The 16,869-nt window shown below is 51.2% G+C and overlaps 1 protein-coding gene across 1 annotated transcript in view; it reads right to left on the bottom strand.

Moving 5' to 3' along the window:
* Nucleotides 1-11,346: 11,346 nt before the first annotated feature.
* ERN1 (endoplasmic reticulum to nucleus signaling 1) overlaps nt 11,347-16,869 on the bottom strand; it is a 58,324-nt gene continuing 52,801 nt past the window's right edge. The window contains 1 exon segment of the mRNA XM_075351511.1: nt 11,347-12,162. Coding sequence (XP_075207626.1) covers nt 11,767-12,162 — 396 coding nt within the window. The 3' untranslated portion in view covers nt 11,347-11,766.

Here is a 16,869-nt window from a genome sequence, read left to right as displayed (position 1 = left end):
CAGCCACTAGAGGGAGCTCACTACACACACAGAACAGCCGCTACTAGAGGGAGCTCACTACACACACAGAACAGCCACCACTAGAGGGAGCTCACTACACACATTGAACAGCCGCTACTAGAGGGAGCTCACTACACACACAAAACAGCCGCCACTAGAGGGAGCTCACTACACACACAGAACAGCCGCCACTAGAGGGAGCTCACTACATACACAGAACAGCCACCACTAGAGGGAGCTCACTACACACATTGAACAGCCGCTACTAGAGGGAGCTCACTACACACACAAAACAGCCGCCACTAGAGGGAGCTCACTACACACACAGAACAGCTGCCACTAGAGGGAGCTCACTACACACACAGAACAGCCACCACTAGAGGGAGCTCACTACATACACAGAACAGCCACCACTAGAGGGAGCTCACTACACACACAGAACAGCCGCCACTAGAGGGAGCTCACTACACACACAGAACAGCCGCCACTAGAGGGAGCTCACTACATACACAGAACAGCCGCCACTAGAGGGAGCTCACTACATACACAGAACAGCCGCCACTAGAGGGAGCTCACTACACACACAGAACAGCAGCCACTAGAGGGAGCTCACTACACACACAGAACAGCCACCACTAGAGGGAGCTCACTACACACACAGAAAAGCCACCACTAGAGGGAGCTCACTACACACACAAAACAGCCGCCACTAGAGGGAGATCACTACACACACAGAACAGCAGCCACTAGAGGGAGCTCACTACACACACAGAACAGCCACCACTAGAGGGAGCTCACTACACACACAGAACAGCCACCACTAGAGGGAGCTCACTACACACACAGCACAGCCACCACTAGAGGGAGCTCACTACACACACAGAACAGCCACCACTAGAGGGAGCTCACTACACACACAGAACAGCAGCCACTAGAGGGAGCTCACTACACACACAGAACAGCCACCACTAGAGGGAGCTCACTACACACACAGAACAGCCACCACTAGAGGGAGCTCACTACACACACAAAACAGCCGCCACTAGAGGGAGATCACTACACACACAGAACAGCAGCCACTAGAGGGAGCTCACTACACACACAGAACAGCCACCACTAGAGGGAGCTCACTACACACACAGAACGACCACCACTAGAGAGAGCTCACTACACACACAGAACAGCCGCCACTAGAGGGAGCTCACTACACACACAGAACAGCAACTAGAGGGAGCTCACTACACACACAGAACAGCCGCTACTAGAGGGAGCTCACTACACACACAGAACAGCCACCACTAGAGGGAGCTCACTACACACATTGAACAGCCGCTACTAGAGGGAGCTCACTACACACACAGAACAGCCGCCACTAGAGGGAGCTCACTACACACACAGAACAGCCGCCACTAGAGGGAGCTCACTACACACACAGAACAGCCACCACTAGAGGGAGCTCACTACATACACAGAACAGCCACCACTAGAGGGAGCTCACTACACACACAGAACAGCCACCATTAGAGGGAGCTCACTACACACACAGAACAGCCAACACTAGAGGGAGCTCACTACACACACAGAACAGCCGCCACTAGAGGGAGCTCACTACATACACAGAACAGCCACCACTAGAGGGAGCTCACTACACACACAAAACAGCCAACACTAGAGGGAGCTCACTACACACACAGATCAGCCACCACTAGAGGGAGCTCACTACACACACAGAACAGCCGCCACTAGAGGGAGCTCACTACACACACAGAACAGCCACCACTAGAGGGAGCTCACTACACACACAGAACAGCAACTAGAGGGAGCTCACTACACACACAGAACAGCCGCTACTAGAGGGAGCTCACTACACACACAGAACAGCCACCACTAGAGGGAGCTCACTACACACATTGAACAGCCGCTACTAGAGGGAGCTCACTACACACACAGAACAGCCGCCACTAGAGGGAGCTCACTACACACACAGAACAGCTGCCACTAGAGGGAGCTCACTACACACACAGAACAGCCACCACTAGAGGGAGCTCACTACATACACAGAACAGCCACCACTAGAGGGAGCTCACTACACACACAGAACAGCCACCATTAGAGGGAGCTCACTACACACACAGAACAGCCGCCACTAGAGGGAGCTCACTACACACACACAGAACAGCCACCATTAGAGGGAGCTCACTACACACACAGAACAGCCAACACTAGAGGGAGCTCACTACACACACAGAACAGCCGCCACTAGAGGGAGCTCACTACATACACAGAACAGCCACCACTAGAGGGAGCTCACTACACACACAAAACAGCCAACACTAGAGGGAGCTCACTACACACACAGATCAGCCACCACTAGAGGGAGCTCACTACACACACAGAACAGCCGCCACTAGAGGGAGCTCACTACACACACAGAACAGCCACCACTAGAGGGAGCTCACTACACAGAACAGCTGCCACTAGAGGTAGCTCACTACACACACAGAACAGCTGCCACTAGAGGTAGCTCACTACACACACAGAACAGCCGCTACTAGAGGGAGCTCACTACACACACAGAATAGCCACCACTAGAGAGAGCTCACTATACACACAGAACAGCCGCCACTAGAGAGAGATCACTACACACACAGAACAGCCGCCACTAGAGGGAGCTCACTACACACACTGAACAACCGCCACTAGAGGGAGCTCACTACAAACACTGAACAACCACCACTAGAGGGAGCTCACTACACAAAGAACAGCCGCCACTAGAGGGAGCTCACTACTCACACAGAACAGCCGCCACTAGAGGGAGCTCACTACACACACAGAACAGCCGCCACTAGAGGGAGCTCACTACACACAGAACAGCCGCCACTAGAGAGAGCTCACTACACACACATAACAGCCACCACTAGAGGGAGCTCACTACACACACAGAACAGCCACCACTAGAGAGAGCTCACTACACACACAGAACAGCCGCCACTAGAGAGAGATCACTACACACACAGAACAGCCGCCACTAGAGGGAGCTCACTACACACACTGAACAACCGCCACTAGAGGGAGCTCACTACAAACACTGAACAACCACCACTAGAGGGAGCTCACTACACAAAGAACAGCCGCCACTAGAGGGAGCTCACTACACACACAGAACAGCCGCCACTAGAGGGAGCTCACTACACAGAACAGCTGCCACTAGAGGTAGCTCACTACACACACAGAACAGCCGCTACTAGAGGGAGCTCACTACACACACAGAACAGCCACCACTAGAGGGAGCTCACTACACACACAGAACAGCCGCCACTAGAGAGAGCTCACTACACACACAGAACAGCGGCCACTAGAGAGAGATCACTACACACACAGAACAGCCACAACTAGAGGGAGCTCACTACACACAAAGAACAGCCACCACTAGAGGGAGCTAACTACACACACAGAACAACCACCAGTAGAGAGAGCTCACTACACACACAGAACAGCCGCCACTAGAGGGAGCTCACTACAGACACAGAACAGCAGCCACTAGAGGGAGCTCACTACATACACAGAACTGCCGCCACTAGAGGGAGCTCACTACACACACAGAACATCCACCACTAGAGGGAGCTCACTATACACACAGAACATCCACCACTAGAGGGAGCTCACTACACACACAGAACAGCCGCCATTAGAGGGAGCTCACTACACACACAGAACAGCCGCCACTAGAGGGAGCTCACTACATACACAGAACAGCCACCACTAGAGGGAGCTCACTACACACACAGAACAACCACCACTAGAGGGAGCTCACTACACACACAGAACATCCGCCACTAGAGGGAGCTCACTACACACACAGAACAGCCGCCACTAGAGGGAGCTCACTACACACACAGAACAGCCGCCACTAGAGGGAGCTCACTACACACACAGAACATCCGCCACTAGAGGGAGCTCACTACACACACAGAACAGCCGCCACTAGAGGGAGCTCACTACACACACAGAACAGCCGCCACTAGAGGGAGCTCACTACACACACAGAACAGCCGCCACTAGAGGGAGCTCACTACACACACAGAACAGCCACCACTAGAGGGAGCTCACTACATACACAGAACAGCCACCACTAGAGGGAGCTCACTACACACACAGAACAGCATCCACTAGAGGGAGCTCACTACACACACAGAACAGCCACCACTAGAGGGAGCTCACTACACACACAGAACAGCCGCCACTAGAGGGAGCTCACTACACACACAGAACAGCCGCCACTAGAGAGAGATCACTACACACACAGAACAGCCGCCACTAGAGGGAGCTCACTACACACACAGAACAGCCGCCACTAGAGGGAGCTCACTACATACACAGAACAGCCACCACTAGAGGGAGCTCACTACACACACAGCACAGCCACCACTAGAGGGAGCTCACTACACACACAGCACAGCCACCACTAGAGGGAGCTCACTACACACACAGAACAGCCGCCACTAGAGGGAGCTCACTACACACACAGAACAGCCACCACTAGAGGGAGCTCACTACACACAGAACAGCCGCCACTAGAGGGAGCTCACTACACACACAGAACAGCCACCACTAGAGGGAGCTCACTACACACACAGAACAGCCACCACTAGAGAGAGCTCACTACACACACAGAACAGCCGTCACTAGAGGTAGCTCACTACACACACAGAACAGCCACCACTAGAGAGAGCTCACTACACACACAGAACAGCCACCACTAGAGGGAGCTCACTGCACACACAGAACAGCCGCCACTAGAGAGAGATCACTACACACACAGAACAGCCGCCACTAGAGGGAGCTCACTACACACACTGAACAACCACCACTAGAGGGAGCTCACTACAAACACTGAACAACCACCACTAGAGGGAGCTCACTACACAAAGAACAGCCGCCACTAGAGGGAGCTCACTACACACAGAACAGCCGCCACTAGAGGGAGCTCACTACACAGAACAGCTGCCACTAGAGGTAGCTCACTACACACACAGAACAGCCGCTACTAGAGGGAGCTCACTACACACACAGAACAGCCGCCACTAGAGGGAGCTCACTACACACACAGAACAGCCGCCACTAGAGGGAGCTCACTACACACACAGAACAGCTGCCACTAGAGGGAGCTCACTACACACACAGAACAGCCGCTACTAGAGGGAGCTCACTACACACACAGAACAGCCGCCACTAGAGGGAGCTCACTACACACACAGAACAGCCACCACTAGAGGGAGCTCACTACACACACAGAACAGCCACCACTAGAGGGAGCTCACTACACACACAGAACAGCCGCCACTAGAGGGAGCTCACTACACACACAGAACAGCCGCCACTAGAGGGAGCTCACTACACACACAGAACAGCCGCCACTAGAGGTAGCTCACTACACACACAGAACAGTCGCCACTAGAGGGAGCTCACTACACAGAACAGCTGCCACTAGAGGTAGCTCACTACACACACAGAACAGCAGCCACTAGAGGGAGCTCACTACACACACAGAACAGCCACCACTAGAGGGAGCTCACTACACACACAGAACAGCTGCCACTACAGGGAGCTCACTACACAAACAGAACAGCAGCCACTAGAGGGAGCTCACTACACACACAGAACAGCTGCCACTAGAGGGAGCTCACTACACAAACAGAACAGCTGCCACTAGAGGGAGCTCACTACACACAGAACAGCAACCACTAGAGAGCTCACTACACACACAGAACAGCCACCACTAGAGGGAGCTCACTACACACACAGAACAGCCGCCACTAGAGGGAGCTCACTACACACACAGAACAGCCGCCACTAGAGGGAGCTCACTACACACACAGAACAGCAGCCACTAGAGGGAGCTCACTACACACATAGAAAGGGTCTGCATCCTCTCACCCCAACACGTTTTTCGCCCAAAGCTTCCTAGGGGGGCAAGTCCAGGGTGAGGGAATGCAGGCTGGTGATCAATGAGAAGAGGGGAGTCCGGCTGTCTGCCCAGTATAAGGGCTCTTTTCCACTTGCAATTTTCATGTGCGAGTGTGATCCTATAAAACATCTGATTAAAAATGCTGCGAGTGCAATCCATTGGGCAGTGTCCTCTTTCCTTTTATTTCTCAACATGAATCGTGCTCTTGGTGCAATCGCAGCATGATGCGTTTTGTAGCGAGTCTCAGCTCACACACCGCACCCCCTTACAAGCCTATGGGAGTGTGAAACATCGCACTGCACTCGCATGTTATGCGACTGCAGTGCGATATACGCAGAGAAACAGCGGAGGAGATGGGAGAAAGTTCTCCCTCTCTCTTCTCAGAGGCTGTGATGCAATCGCAAGATGGCATCGCAGTCGCATGACCCTCGGCTGACGCACGCAACGGAGGGTCGGAAGCGGAACACAAGTGGAAAAGAACCCTAAAGAGGACTTCTGGATCACATAATCCTGCATCACGTGACACTGCCTGCTCATGTGACACGTGAGGCTGAGCGTCACATGAGATTTGCTTGGATGCGCAGCAGAAATCACTCTGGCGCTGGTAGGCGAATGCATATTAGTGAACCGGAGAGACAGTGGCTATATTACTTGAATAAATGTAACAGTTTGCAAGACAGTCCAATGTTTACTGACAACTTCCATAAAATCATGCGTTGTTATAGGTAGTAATTAAGTGTAGCTGTCCGTTATCCATTATTCCTATTGCATTGGAATTCGTATATAATAGGGAATTTCTTGACGTCCGCTTAGATCTTTTGTGCCCCTTCTTGATAATTCTGCGGCTGTAACCTCTTGCAAGAAATCGATGTGCCAAATTTTTTGAATGTGAGTGCAAATCTTTATCCTCTGAGCAAATCCTTCTGGCCCTTTAGGAATTGCCTAGTTGTGTTACCTCTGATGGTAGTTTCGGGAGGTGCAAACGTAGGTTGCAAATATGACTTAGTGGCCGTTGGGTTCCTGAATATGTGAGTAGAAAAGGACCCATAAGGCAAGGTTTGGAACTCTAAATCCAGAAGATTAATCTCCCAACCATATTCATATGTTAATTAATGTTGTAATTGTTCAGATTTAATTTCAGCATGAGTTCACGGAGCTCGGCCATGCGCCCCTCCCACATAAAACATACATCATCGATGTATCTCATCCAATTTAGAATTTTGTGTACATCACAGATGGTGTCACTCAAAAAGATCGCCCTCAAAAAAGGTTGGCATAGGAGGGCTCGCAGCATGCCCCCATGGCGGTCCCATGTGTTTGTAAATACACTTTACCTTGAAACAAGAATATGCTGTGTGTCAAGATAAATTCTAAAAGGCCGAGTGTTGTGAATGTTAGTTATGTTTTGGCTGCTGGGAGGCTCCCTCTGGTGGCCAGGAATGGTTTTGTCAGAGACCAGGTGTGTTGTGCAGTGGGTGTTTCCTTTGCTAATTCTCTGCTTATTTAAGTCCTGGTCTGATTGCCGGCTGTTGCCGGATTTCAGTTGTTCTTTGTATCTCCAGCCTGCTTAATCCTGCTTTACACCACATCTACTCCACATAAGTGCTTGCTCTTTTTTTATTGTCTGGTTCTTTTGCTTTCTGGGTTTGTCATTTGCTGTGGTTGTTTTCAGTTTATTTGCTTGCAGGGATTTTCCCCCTCAGTGGTTTGTTGGGGAACTCCCTGCAGTTCTGTGTGGAGTATAGCTCCTTTGGGTCCATGTGTTTGTGGCTTGTTGACTTTGTTATGATTCTTGTTTTCGGTTCATTGGTATGACAAGGGCACCTGGTATAGGACGGAGTGCAGATCGTGCGATCTGAGGGCCTTTTTGTACTATCAGGAAGTTGGTATTTTGCAGGGTTTTTCTCTGGCCACCATCAGTCCCTTTCCTGTCCTTTCCTATTTTAGTCAGCGGGGGCCTCACCTTTTGCTAATCCTGTCATCTACCTATGTATTGTGTTTTTCCTATATCACCGCAGTCTTTGAATGTGGGGGGCTTGCTATTCTTTTCTATTTTCTGAGGCAGAGAGTTATTCATCTTTCCTACCTTTAGGATAGTTAGTTCTCCGGCTGGGTTCGCGGTGCACAGGATGTTAGTTCACCCCTCGGCTACTTCTAGTTGTGATGGTTAGGAAGGGGATGGCGGCCAGATTAGTTGCCAATGCTCTTGCCACCTTTTGCCAATGATTTGTGGTGGTCTTCCATGGTTCCGGATCATAACAGCCGAGTATCAGATCAGCGATTGGTTTCTCAATACTGCTGGAGTTAAAAACCCATGCACTTGCTTTAGCCCTTCGTAATGTTTGATGGATGTATACAGCGATTCGATATCAGTTGTCACGATCACCTTACCATCTTCCAAGTCATTTTAAAGCTGCGCTGGTGCCCAGAATGTAGGAGGGAAGCTCAGAAACCAGTAGTATCAGCACACACGCTTTGTGGGGTACTGAAAGTTTCTGCTTTATTACATCATGTGACCAGTTTATATAGTACCTCAAACAAAGAAATAACTTTCCTGACCTACGCATCAATAAGAACAATAGGGGTTATGGAATTTGAAAGGGAAAAGGTTAAACCTTTTTCCAAGACGTTAATTTGAACATCTGTCAAGGTATGAGATGATAAATTAATTACCTGTGGCCTGTCTGTTCTTTTGTCACCTTTGTTAAAAATGTGCTGCCCCTTTCTTTTCTTCTTTGGTTTGTAAAGGAAAAATTCTTATAACTTTCAGATTCACTTGCTGATGTTGCACTGTCTGAGACTGAGGATCGTGACTGATTAGATTAATTTTTGGTGATAAGTTTGGAAGAAGTAATTTTTCTGAATTGCCATTTATATATATAGTTGTTCTTAAAATCTTGCAAATCTCTTTGGTATTTTTTCAGTTTGTCACTACTTATTTCCTTTTCCCAGCCTACATGCGGTAGTGATTCCTTTTGCCAGGAGGTGTAGATGGGGTGCAGGAATATGGTGTAAACATTTCAGCACGATATCTGCATCTCTTGGCAAAAAAACAAAACACAGTTTTCTGCCAGATGTAGGTCTGTGAACTCAGTGAGAGAGTTCATTGAGGTCACCGGGGGTAAGGTTACCTGCAGTCACAGGTGGAGGAACGTGGGAACCTCCAGCCGTGACCGCAACTAACCTGAGTAACGTCACCACTCATCGCGGCTCATTCTCTGTCTGAAGCCTACAGCAACCGGTCATGTTCCACGATCACGCGCGGTGCCTTCAGTAATAAAGCATGTCAAGTGGATTACGTTGGAACTGGGTTTTTTGTGGGGTTAATGAAGTGGTGAAAGAGGATGTCTTTTTGGGTTTTATTTCATATAAAGGATTTTTTCGTGGTTTGTGGTTATTTACCTTCTCTTACAGATTAGTAATGGGGGAGTCTCAGACCCTCCCCATTACTAATCTAGGGCTTAGTGGCAGCTGTGGGCTGTGATTAACCCCATATTACCCTAACTGCCACCGTACAAGGGAAATCGGGAAGAGCTGGGTAGTCTAATGGATGTGACAATTCCAGGCAGCTGCAGGCTGCTATTTTTACGCTGGGGGACCCAATAACCATGAGACTACCAACCCCAGTTCTCAGGCTTTATCATGGCTGGGTATCAAAATTGTGGGGGGGTGAGAACCACACGTCAATTTTAAAAAATTTAAATAATTTGAAGAAAAAAAAACATCCGCATGCAGTTCCTCTTATATTGATACACAGCCAAGATAAGCACATGGCTGGGGGCTGCAGCCTGTAACCATGGCCTTTCTCTGTGCTGGGTATCATAATATGGGGGGGACCCTACGCCAATTGTTTTATTTATTTTTATACCACGATAGACGCACACAACGCCTGTGATTGGAAGCAGTCACCTGACATTCAGGGATGGGGCGCTTCTGACTGCAATCACAGATTCCAGTGGGCGGGAAAACCACTACATATCCATGAGCCTGATGAGTAAGTGGCCCCAGAAGGGAGTGGGTGGCCACCGAAGCAGTTACAGGCTCTAAGTATAGCATTCCTGCTCCTATGCCCCTATCCCTTCTACCACCATTTTTAATCGCCGGATTCTGGTCCACTGTCAATAACTTCTATAGGGAATAATGATGGCTGACATTGAAGGGGGTGCTTGGTAAAAATCACTGATGTTCCACTCAATAACACCTCTGCTGAGTATTTTGTAAATGGTTCCAGAGTTTGGGACAAACGTTTCATCACCAAGTATGCAGTACTCCACAATGGTAAGAAGGTAATACAATAATCGCTCCCCTCCAGCTGCTCTGCACAGGAGGCTGAGCTGAAGGCACTCACTGCAGAGTGCAATGTGGGCAATGGTAGGATATTAATGTATTTCAGACTCTAGATATGGTTTCAGGGTGCTACCTGACTTTGGTGCCATTTTGGAGAAGCTGTAATTTCCTGATCTCTGCTGCCAAACCTATAAAGACGGCAGTGCAGCTACTCACAGCACTCAACCTGCCCTGCAGGGTAGCCATTGCCAAAGTATTGGCACACACACAAACTCCTGATGCAGTAGGGAATGCCTTGACTGACCAGGCAACTAGGGAAGCAGAATGACTACCCAATAGGAATGTTGGCTATAGCAAACGTGGCTATGGTCAGAGAGAGGATAGGTAAACAAAGATTGCCTTCTATGTTGCACGTTACCCATGGCTATAGCAAACGTGGCTATGGTCAGAGCGAGGATAGGTAAATGCTGCACGTTACCCATGACTGCTGCCAATGCACACTCCCCGGGGCACAACTTACAGAATGTAATGTGTAGAATAGTGCTATAAAACTGTGGTGCTCAGGATCCCAGAATATGGCAGCAAATTAGGTTTAGTTTGCGGGAAACATAAACCCGATAGGCTAAGTGCCTCGGTTAGCAGTGGGCGGGGTGTCAGTCAGCAGTGGGCGGTGCCTCTCGGTCAGCAGTGGGCGGTGCCTCTAAGGGTGCCCCCTCTTTAGCCACTGTATTCAGGGGGATCACACAAGTGATGTATTCTGTACAGTGTCCTGCTGGGAGGATGTCCCTGCACCGGGTGTGGAACGCATGGGCCGTGCGCGTTCTTTATAATATCAATTCACGGATAAGATAATGGAAGATGAAATGAATGTTCCTTTTTGACCTTTTTCTCCCACCACATTGGAGCTGGATCCACTTCTCCTTATCCTGCTGCTCTTTATGGTGGGACCCCTGATCCGTGCACCCTCCGTCTGCCGTATGACCGGCATGGGACTTTCATGTTCTTTTGTGTCACCCCCCCACTCTCGCCCGCTCCCTCCCCGGGTCACGGCTGCAGCACCAGGCGCTCGGACTATCAAGAAAACCGCTTTTATTCCACATTAAGACCAAACAACAGTTCTGCAAATATCACATTTTCCTTATAAAAAAGCATAAAAAAACCCAAACCGTCTACTCCGAGCGCCCCCCACCCCGTGCAGAGCACCCCACCCTGCACCCCGTTTTATAAAACATCTTCTGCACCAAATATAAAAAGAACATAAATAAGTTAATGCTCCGATACTTCATGTAGTAACATCCACCGTGTAAGGCGCCGCTGCCGAGACAGGCGCACAAGACGGCTGCGGGATCCCGAATACTGAGCTTCGTCCATAAATAAGAGCCTTCCCTCAGAGGCCATAGTGCAATGTGTGATAACCTTGGGGACTCGGCTCTGCTACATCCACCCCCTCCGTGCAGCAGAGCGGAGCTCCGGCAGTGTAAGGCACCGTGTGTCTGTGTCACCAGCAAGGCTCACGCCTCTGGCGGCAACTCCATGCTGGCGGCCGCCTCAGGCAACGGCTCTGTGCTGGTGGCTGCCTCCCACGGCGGCTCTGTGCTGACGGCCGCTTCCCATGACGGCTCTATGCTGGCGGACGGCTCCCATGGTGGTTCTGTGTTGACAGCCGGCTCCCCCCGCGGCTTTATGCTGACGGCCGGCTCCCATGGCGGCTCTGTGCTGACGGCCGGCTCCCATAACTCCTGAACATAATACGGCAGGAAGAGTCTCTCGCGGCTGCACAGCTGCATGGCCAGGTACGTGTGCAGCAGGAGTCTCGGGAACCGCGACGTGAAGTAACACACAAACTCATCCGGAACGTTCCCCAGCGTGTCCTGCACCTCGGGCGGCAGCTCCCGGTAGTGGTGCTTCTGCAGAGAGGAAGCAGGAGTTATATCCCCCATCATGTAAGACCGCACCGGAATATGATACAGGAGAAGAAGCTGCGGCACTGACAGACGCCCTGACACTGCAGATGAAGGGAATTTTGTTACTTACCGTAAATTCCTTTTCTTCTAGCTCTTATTGGGAGACCCAGACGATTGGGTGTATAGCACTGCCTCCGGAGGCCACACAAAGCAATTACACTAAAAAGTGTAAGGCCCCTCCCCTTCTGGCTATACACCCCCAGTGGGATCACTGGCTCACCAGTTTTAGTGCAAAAGCAAGAAGGAGGAAAGCCAATAACTGGTTTAAACAAATTCACTCCGAAGTAACATCGGAGAACTGAAAACCGTTCAACATGAACAACATGTGTACCCGCAAAGAAACCAAAAATCCCGAAGGACAACAGGGCGGGTGCTGGGTCTCCCAATAAGAGCTAGAAGAAAAGGAATTTACGGTAAGTAACAAAATTCCCTTCTTCTTCGGCGCTCTATTGGGAGACCCAGACGATTGGGACGTCCAAAAGCTGTCCCTGGGTGGGTAAAGAAATACCTCATGTTAGAGCTGCAAGACAGCCCTCCCCTACGGGGATGTCACTGCCGCCTGCAGGACTCTTCTACCTAAGCTGGCATCCGCCGAAGCATAGGTATGCACCTGATAATGTTTGGTGAAAGTGTGCAGACTCGACCAGGTAGCTGCCTGGCACACCTGTTGAGCTGTAGCCTGGTGTCGTAATGCCCAGGACGCACCCACGGCTCTGGTAGAATGGGCCTTCAGCCCTGATGGAACCGGAAGCCCAGCAGAACGGTAGGCTTCAAGAATTGGTTCTTTGATCCATCGAGCCAGGGTAGCCTTAGAAGCCTGCGAGCCTTTGCGCTTACCAGCGACAAGGACAAAGAGTGCATCCGAACGGCGCAGGGGCGCCGTGCGGGAAATGTAGATTCTGAGTGCTCTCACCAGATCTAACAAATGTAAATCCTTCTCATACCGATGAACTGCATGAGGACAAAACGAAGGCAAAGAGATATCCTGATTAAGATGAAAAGAGGATACCACCTTCGGGAGAAACTCCTGAATGGGGCGCAGCACTACCTTGTCCTGGTGGAAGACCAGTAAGGGAGCCTTGGAAGACAGCGCTGCCAGCTCAGACACTCTCCGAAGAGATGTGATCGCTACCAGAAAAGCCACTTTCTGTGATAGTCTAGAAAGTGAAACCTCCCTCAGAGGCTCGAAGGGCGGCTTCTGGAGGGCAACTAGTACCCTGTTCAGATCCCATGGATCTAACGGCCGTTTGTACGGGGGAACGATATGGCAAACCCCCTGTAGGAACGTGCGCACCTTAGAAAGTCGTGCTAGACGCTTCTGAAAAAAGACGGATAGCGCCGAGACTTGTCCTTTAAGGGAGCCGAGCGACAAACCTTTTTCTAACCCAGATTGCAGGAAAGAAAGAAAGGTAGGCAATGCAAATGGCCAGGGAGACACTCCCTGAGCAGAGCACCAGGATCAGAATATCCTCCACGTTCTGTGGTAGATCTTAGCAGACGTGGGCTTCCTAGCCTGTCTCATGGTGGCAACGACCCCTTGGGATAAGCCTGAAGACGCTAGGATCCAGGACTCAATGGCCACACAGTCAGGTTCAGGGCCGCAGAATTCCGATGGAAAAAAGGCCCTTGGGACAGTAAGTCTGGTCGGTCTGGTAGTGCCCACGGATGGCCGACCGTGAGATGCCACAGATCCGGATACCACGCCTTCCTCGGCCAGTCTGGAGCGACGAGTATGACGCGGCTGCAGTCGGATCTGATCTTGCGTAGCCCTCTGGGCAAGAGTGCCAGAGGTGGAAACACATAAGGGAGCCGGAACTGCGACCAATCTTGCACTAGGGCGTCTGCTGCTAGAGCTCTTTGATCGCGAGACCGTGCCATGAAGGTTGGGACCTTGTTGTTGTGCCGGGACGCCATTAGGTCGACGTCCGGCCTTCCCCATCGGCGACAGATTTCCTGAAACACGTCCGGGTGAAGGGACCATTCCCCTGCGTCCATGCCCTGGCGACTGAGGAAGTCTGCCTCCCAGTTTTCTACGCCGGGGATGTGAACCGCGGATATGGTGGAGGCCGTGGCTTCCACCCACATCATAATCCGCCGGACTTCCTGGAAGGCTTGCCGACTGCGTGTCCCCCCTTGGTGCTGTGGAGTTGTCCGATTGAATTCGGATCTGCTTCCCTTCCAGCCACTGTTGGAAGGCTAGTAGGGCAAGATACACTGCTCTGATTTCCAGAACATTGATCTGAAGGGTGGACTCCTGCTGAGTCCACGTACCCTGAGCCCTGTGGTGGAGAAACACTGCTCCCCACCCTGACAGACTCGCGTCTGTCGTGACCACCGCCCAGGACGGTGGTAGGAAGGATCTTCCCTGTGATAATGAGGTGGAAAGGAGCCACCACTGCAGAGAGTCCTTGGCCGTCTGGGAAAGGGAGACTTTCCTGTCCAGGGATGTTGACTTCCCGTCCCATTGGCGGAGAATGTCCCATTGAAGTGGACGCAGATGAAACTGCGCAAACGGAACCGCCTCTATTGCCGCCACCATCTTCCCGAGGAAGTGCATGAGGCGTCTTAAGGAGTGCGACTGACTTTGAAGGAGAGCCTGCACCCCAGTCTGTAGAGACCGCTGCTTGTCCAGCGGAAGCTTCACTATCGCTGAGAGAGTATGAAACTCCATGCCAAGATACGTTAGTGATTGGGTCGGTGACAGATTTGACTTTGGGAAGTTGATGATCCACCCGAACGCCTGGAGAGTCTCCAGTGCAACATTCAGGCTGAGTTGGCATGCCTCTTGAGAGGGTGCCTTGACCAGTAGATTCCAAGTAAGGGATCACAGAGTGTCCGTGAGACTGCAAGACTGCTACCACTGCCGCCATGATCTTGGTGAACACCCGAGGGGCTGTCGCCAGACCAAATGGCAGAGCTACGAACTGAAGATGGTCGTCTCCTATCACGAAGCGTAGAAAGCGTTGGTGCTCTGTAGCAATCGGCACGTGGAGATAAGCATCTTTGATGTCTATTGATGCTAGGAAATCTCCTTGAGACATTGAGGCAATGACTGAGCGGAGGGATTCCATCCGGAACCGCCTGGCGTTCACATGCTTGTTGAGCAGTTTTAGGTCCAGAACAGGACGGAAGGAGCCGTCCTTCTTTGGAACCACAAAGAGATTGGAGTAAAATCCTCGCCCCCGTTCCTGAGGGGGGACAGGGATCACGACTCCTTCTGCTCTTAGAGAGTCCACCGCCTGCAGCAGGGCATCTGCTCGGTTGGGGTGTGGGGAGGTTCTGAAGAACCGAAGTGGAGGTCGAGAACTGAACTCGATTCTGTACCCGCGAGACAAAATGTCTGTTACCCACCGGTCTTTGACCTGTGACAGCCAAATGTCGCAAAAGCGGGAGAGCCTGCCACCGACCGAGATGCGGAGGGAGGAGGCCGAAAGTCATGAGGTAGCCGCTTTGGAAGCGGTTCCTCCATTTGCTTTCCTGGGGCGTGAGTGAGCCCGCCAGGAATCTGAGCTCCCTTGTTCTTTCTGAGTCCTTTTGGACGAGGAGAATTGGGCCTTGCCCGAGCCTCGAAAGGACCGAAACCTCGACTTCTGTTGAGGTTTACTTGCTCTGGGCTGTGGTAAGGAAGAGTCCTTACCCTTGGACTGTTTTATGATTTCAGCCAATGGCTCACCAAACAGTCTGTCTCTAGATAATGGCAAGCTGGTTAAGCATTTTTTGGAACCAGCATCTGCTTTCCAGTCCTTTAACCACAAGGCTCTGCGCAAAACCACGGAATTGGCGGACGCCATAGCGGTACGGCTCGTAGATTCTAGGACAGCATTGATAGCATAGGTCGCAAACGCAGACATTTGCGAAGTTAGGGACGCCACCTGCGGTACTGCTGGATGTATGATAGCATCCACCTGTGCTAAACCAGCTGAAATAGCTTGGAGTGCCCACACGGCCGCGAATGCTGGAGCAAACGACGCGCCGATAGCTTCATAGACAGATTTCAACCAAAGGTCCATCTGTCTGTCGTTGGCATCTTTAAGTGAAGCGCCATCCTCTACTGCGACTATGGATCTAGCCGCAAGCTTGGAAATTGGGGGATCCACCTTTGGACACTGGGTCCAGCGTTTGGCCACCTCAGAGGGAAAAGGATAACGGGTATCCTTAGAACGTTTAGAGAAACGCTTGTCTGGATGAGCGTCGTGTTTCTGGATCGATTCTCTGAAGTCAGAGTGGTCCAAAAAAGCACTTAATTTACGCTTGGGATACAGGAAATGGAACTTCTCCTGCTGTGCAGCTGCCTCCTCTGCAGAAGGGGCTGGGGGAGAAATATCCAACAGTCTATTAATTGCCGATATAAGGTCATTAACCATGGCGTCACCCTCAGGGGCATCCAGATTGAGAGGGGCCTCAGGAATAGAATCCTGATCACCGTCCTCAGTCTCATCACAGAGAGATTCTTCTCGCTGAGACCCTGAGCAGTGTGATGACGTGGAGGGTCTTTCCCAGTGAGCTCGCTTAGGCTGCCTGGGACTGTCATCTGAGTCAGAGACTTCAGCCTGTGATGCTTGAGACCCCCTTGAAGTACGGATTAGTTCCAACTGAGGGGGACCGGAGAGCATAGACACAGCAGTGTCCATGGTCTGAGGAACTGGCCTG

The sequence above is a fragment of the Anomaloglossus baeobatrachus genome, chromosome 5 (genome assembly GCF_048569485.1).
Source record: "Anomaloglossus baeobatrachus isolate aAnoBae1 chromosome 5, aAnoBae1.hap1, whole genome shotgun sequence".
Lineage (NCBI taxonomy): Eukaryota > Metazoa > Chordata > Amphibia > Anura > Aromobatidae > Anomaloglossus > Anomaloglossus baeobatrachus.
Note: the sequence above shows the minus strand (reverse complement) of the source record. Positions and strands in the feature narration are given on the sequence as shown.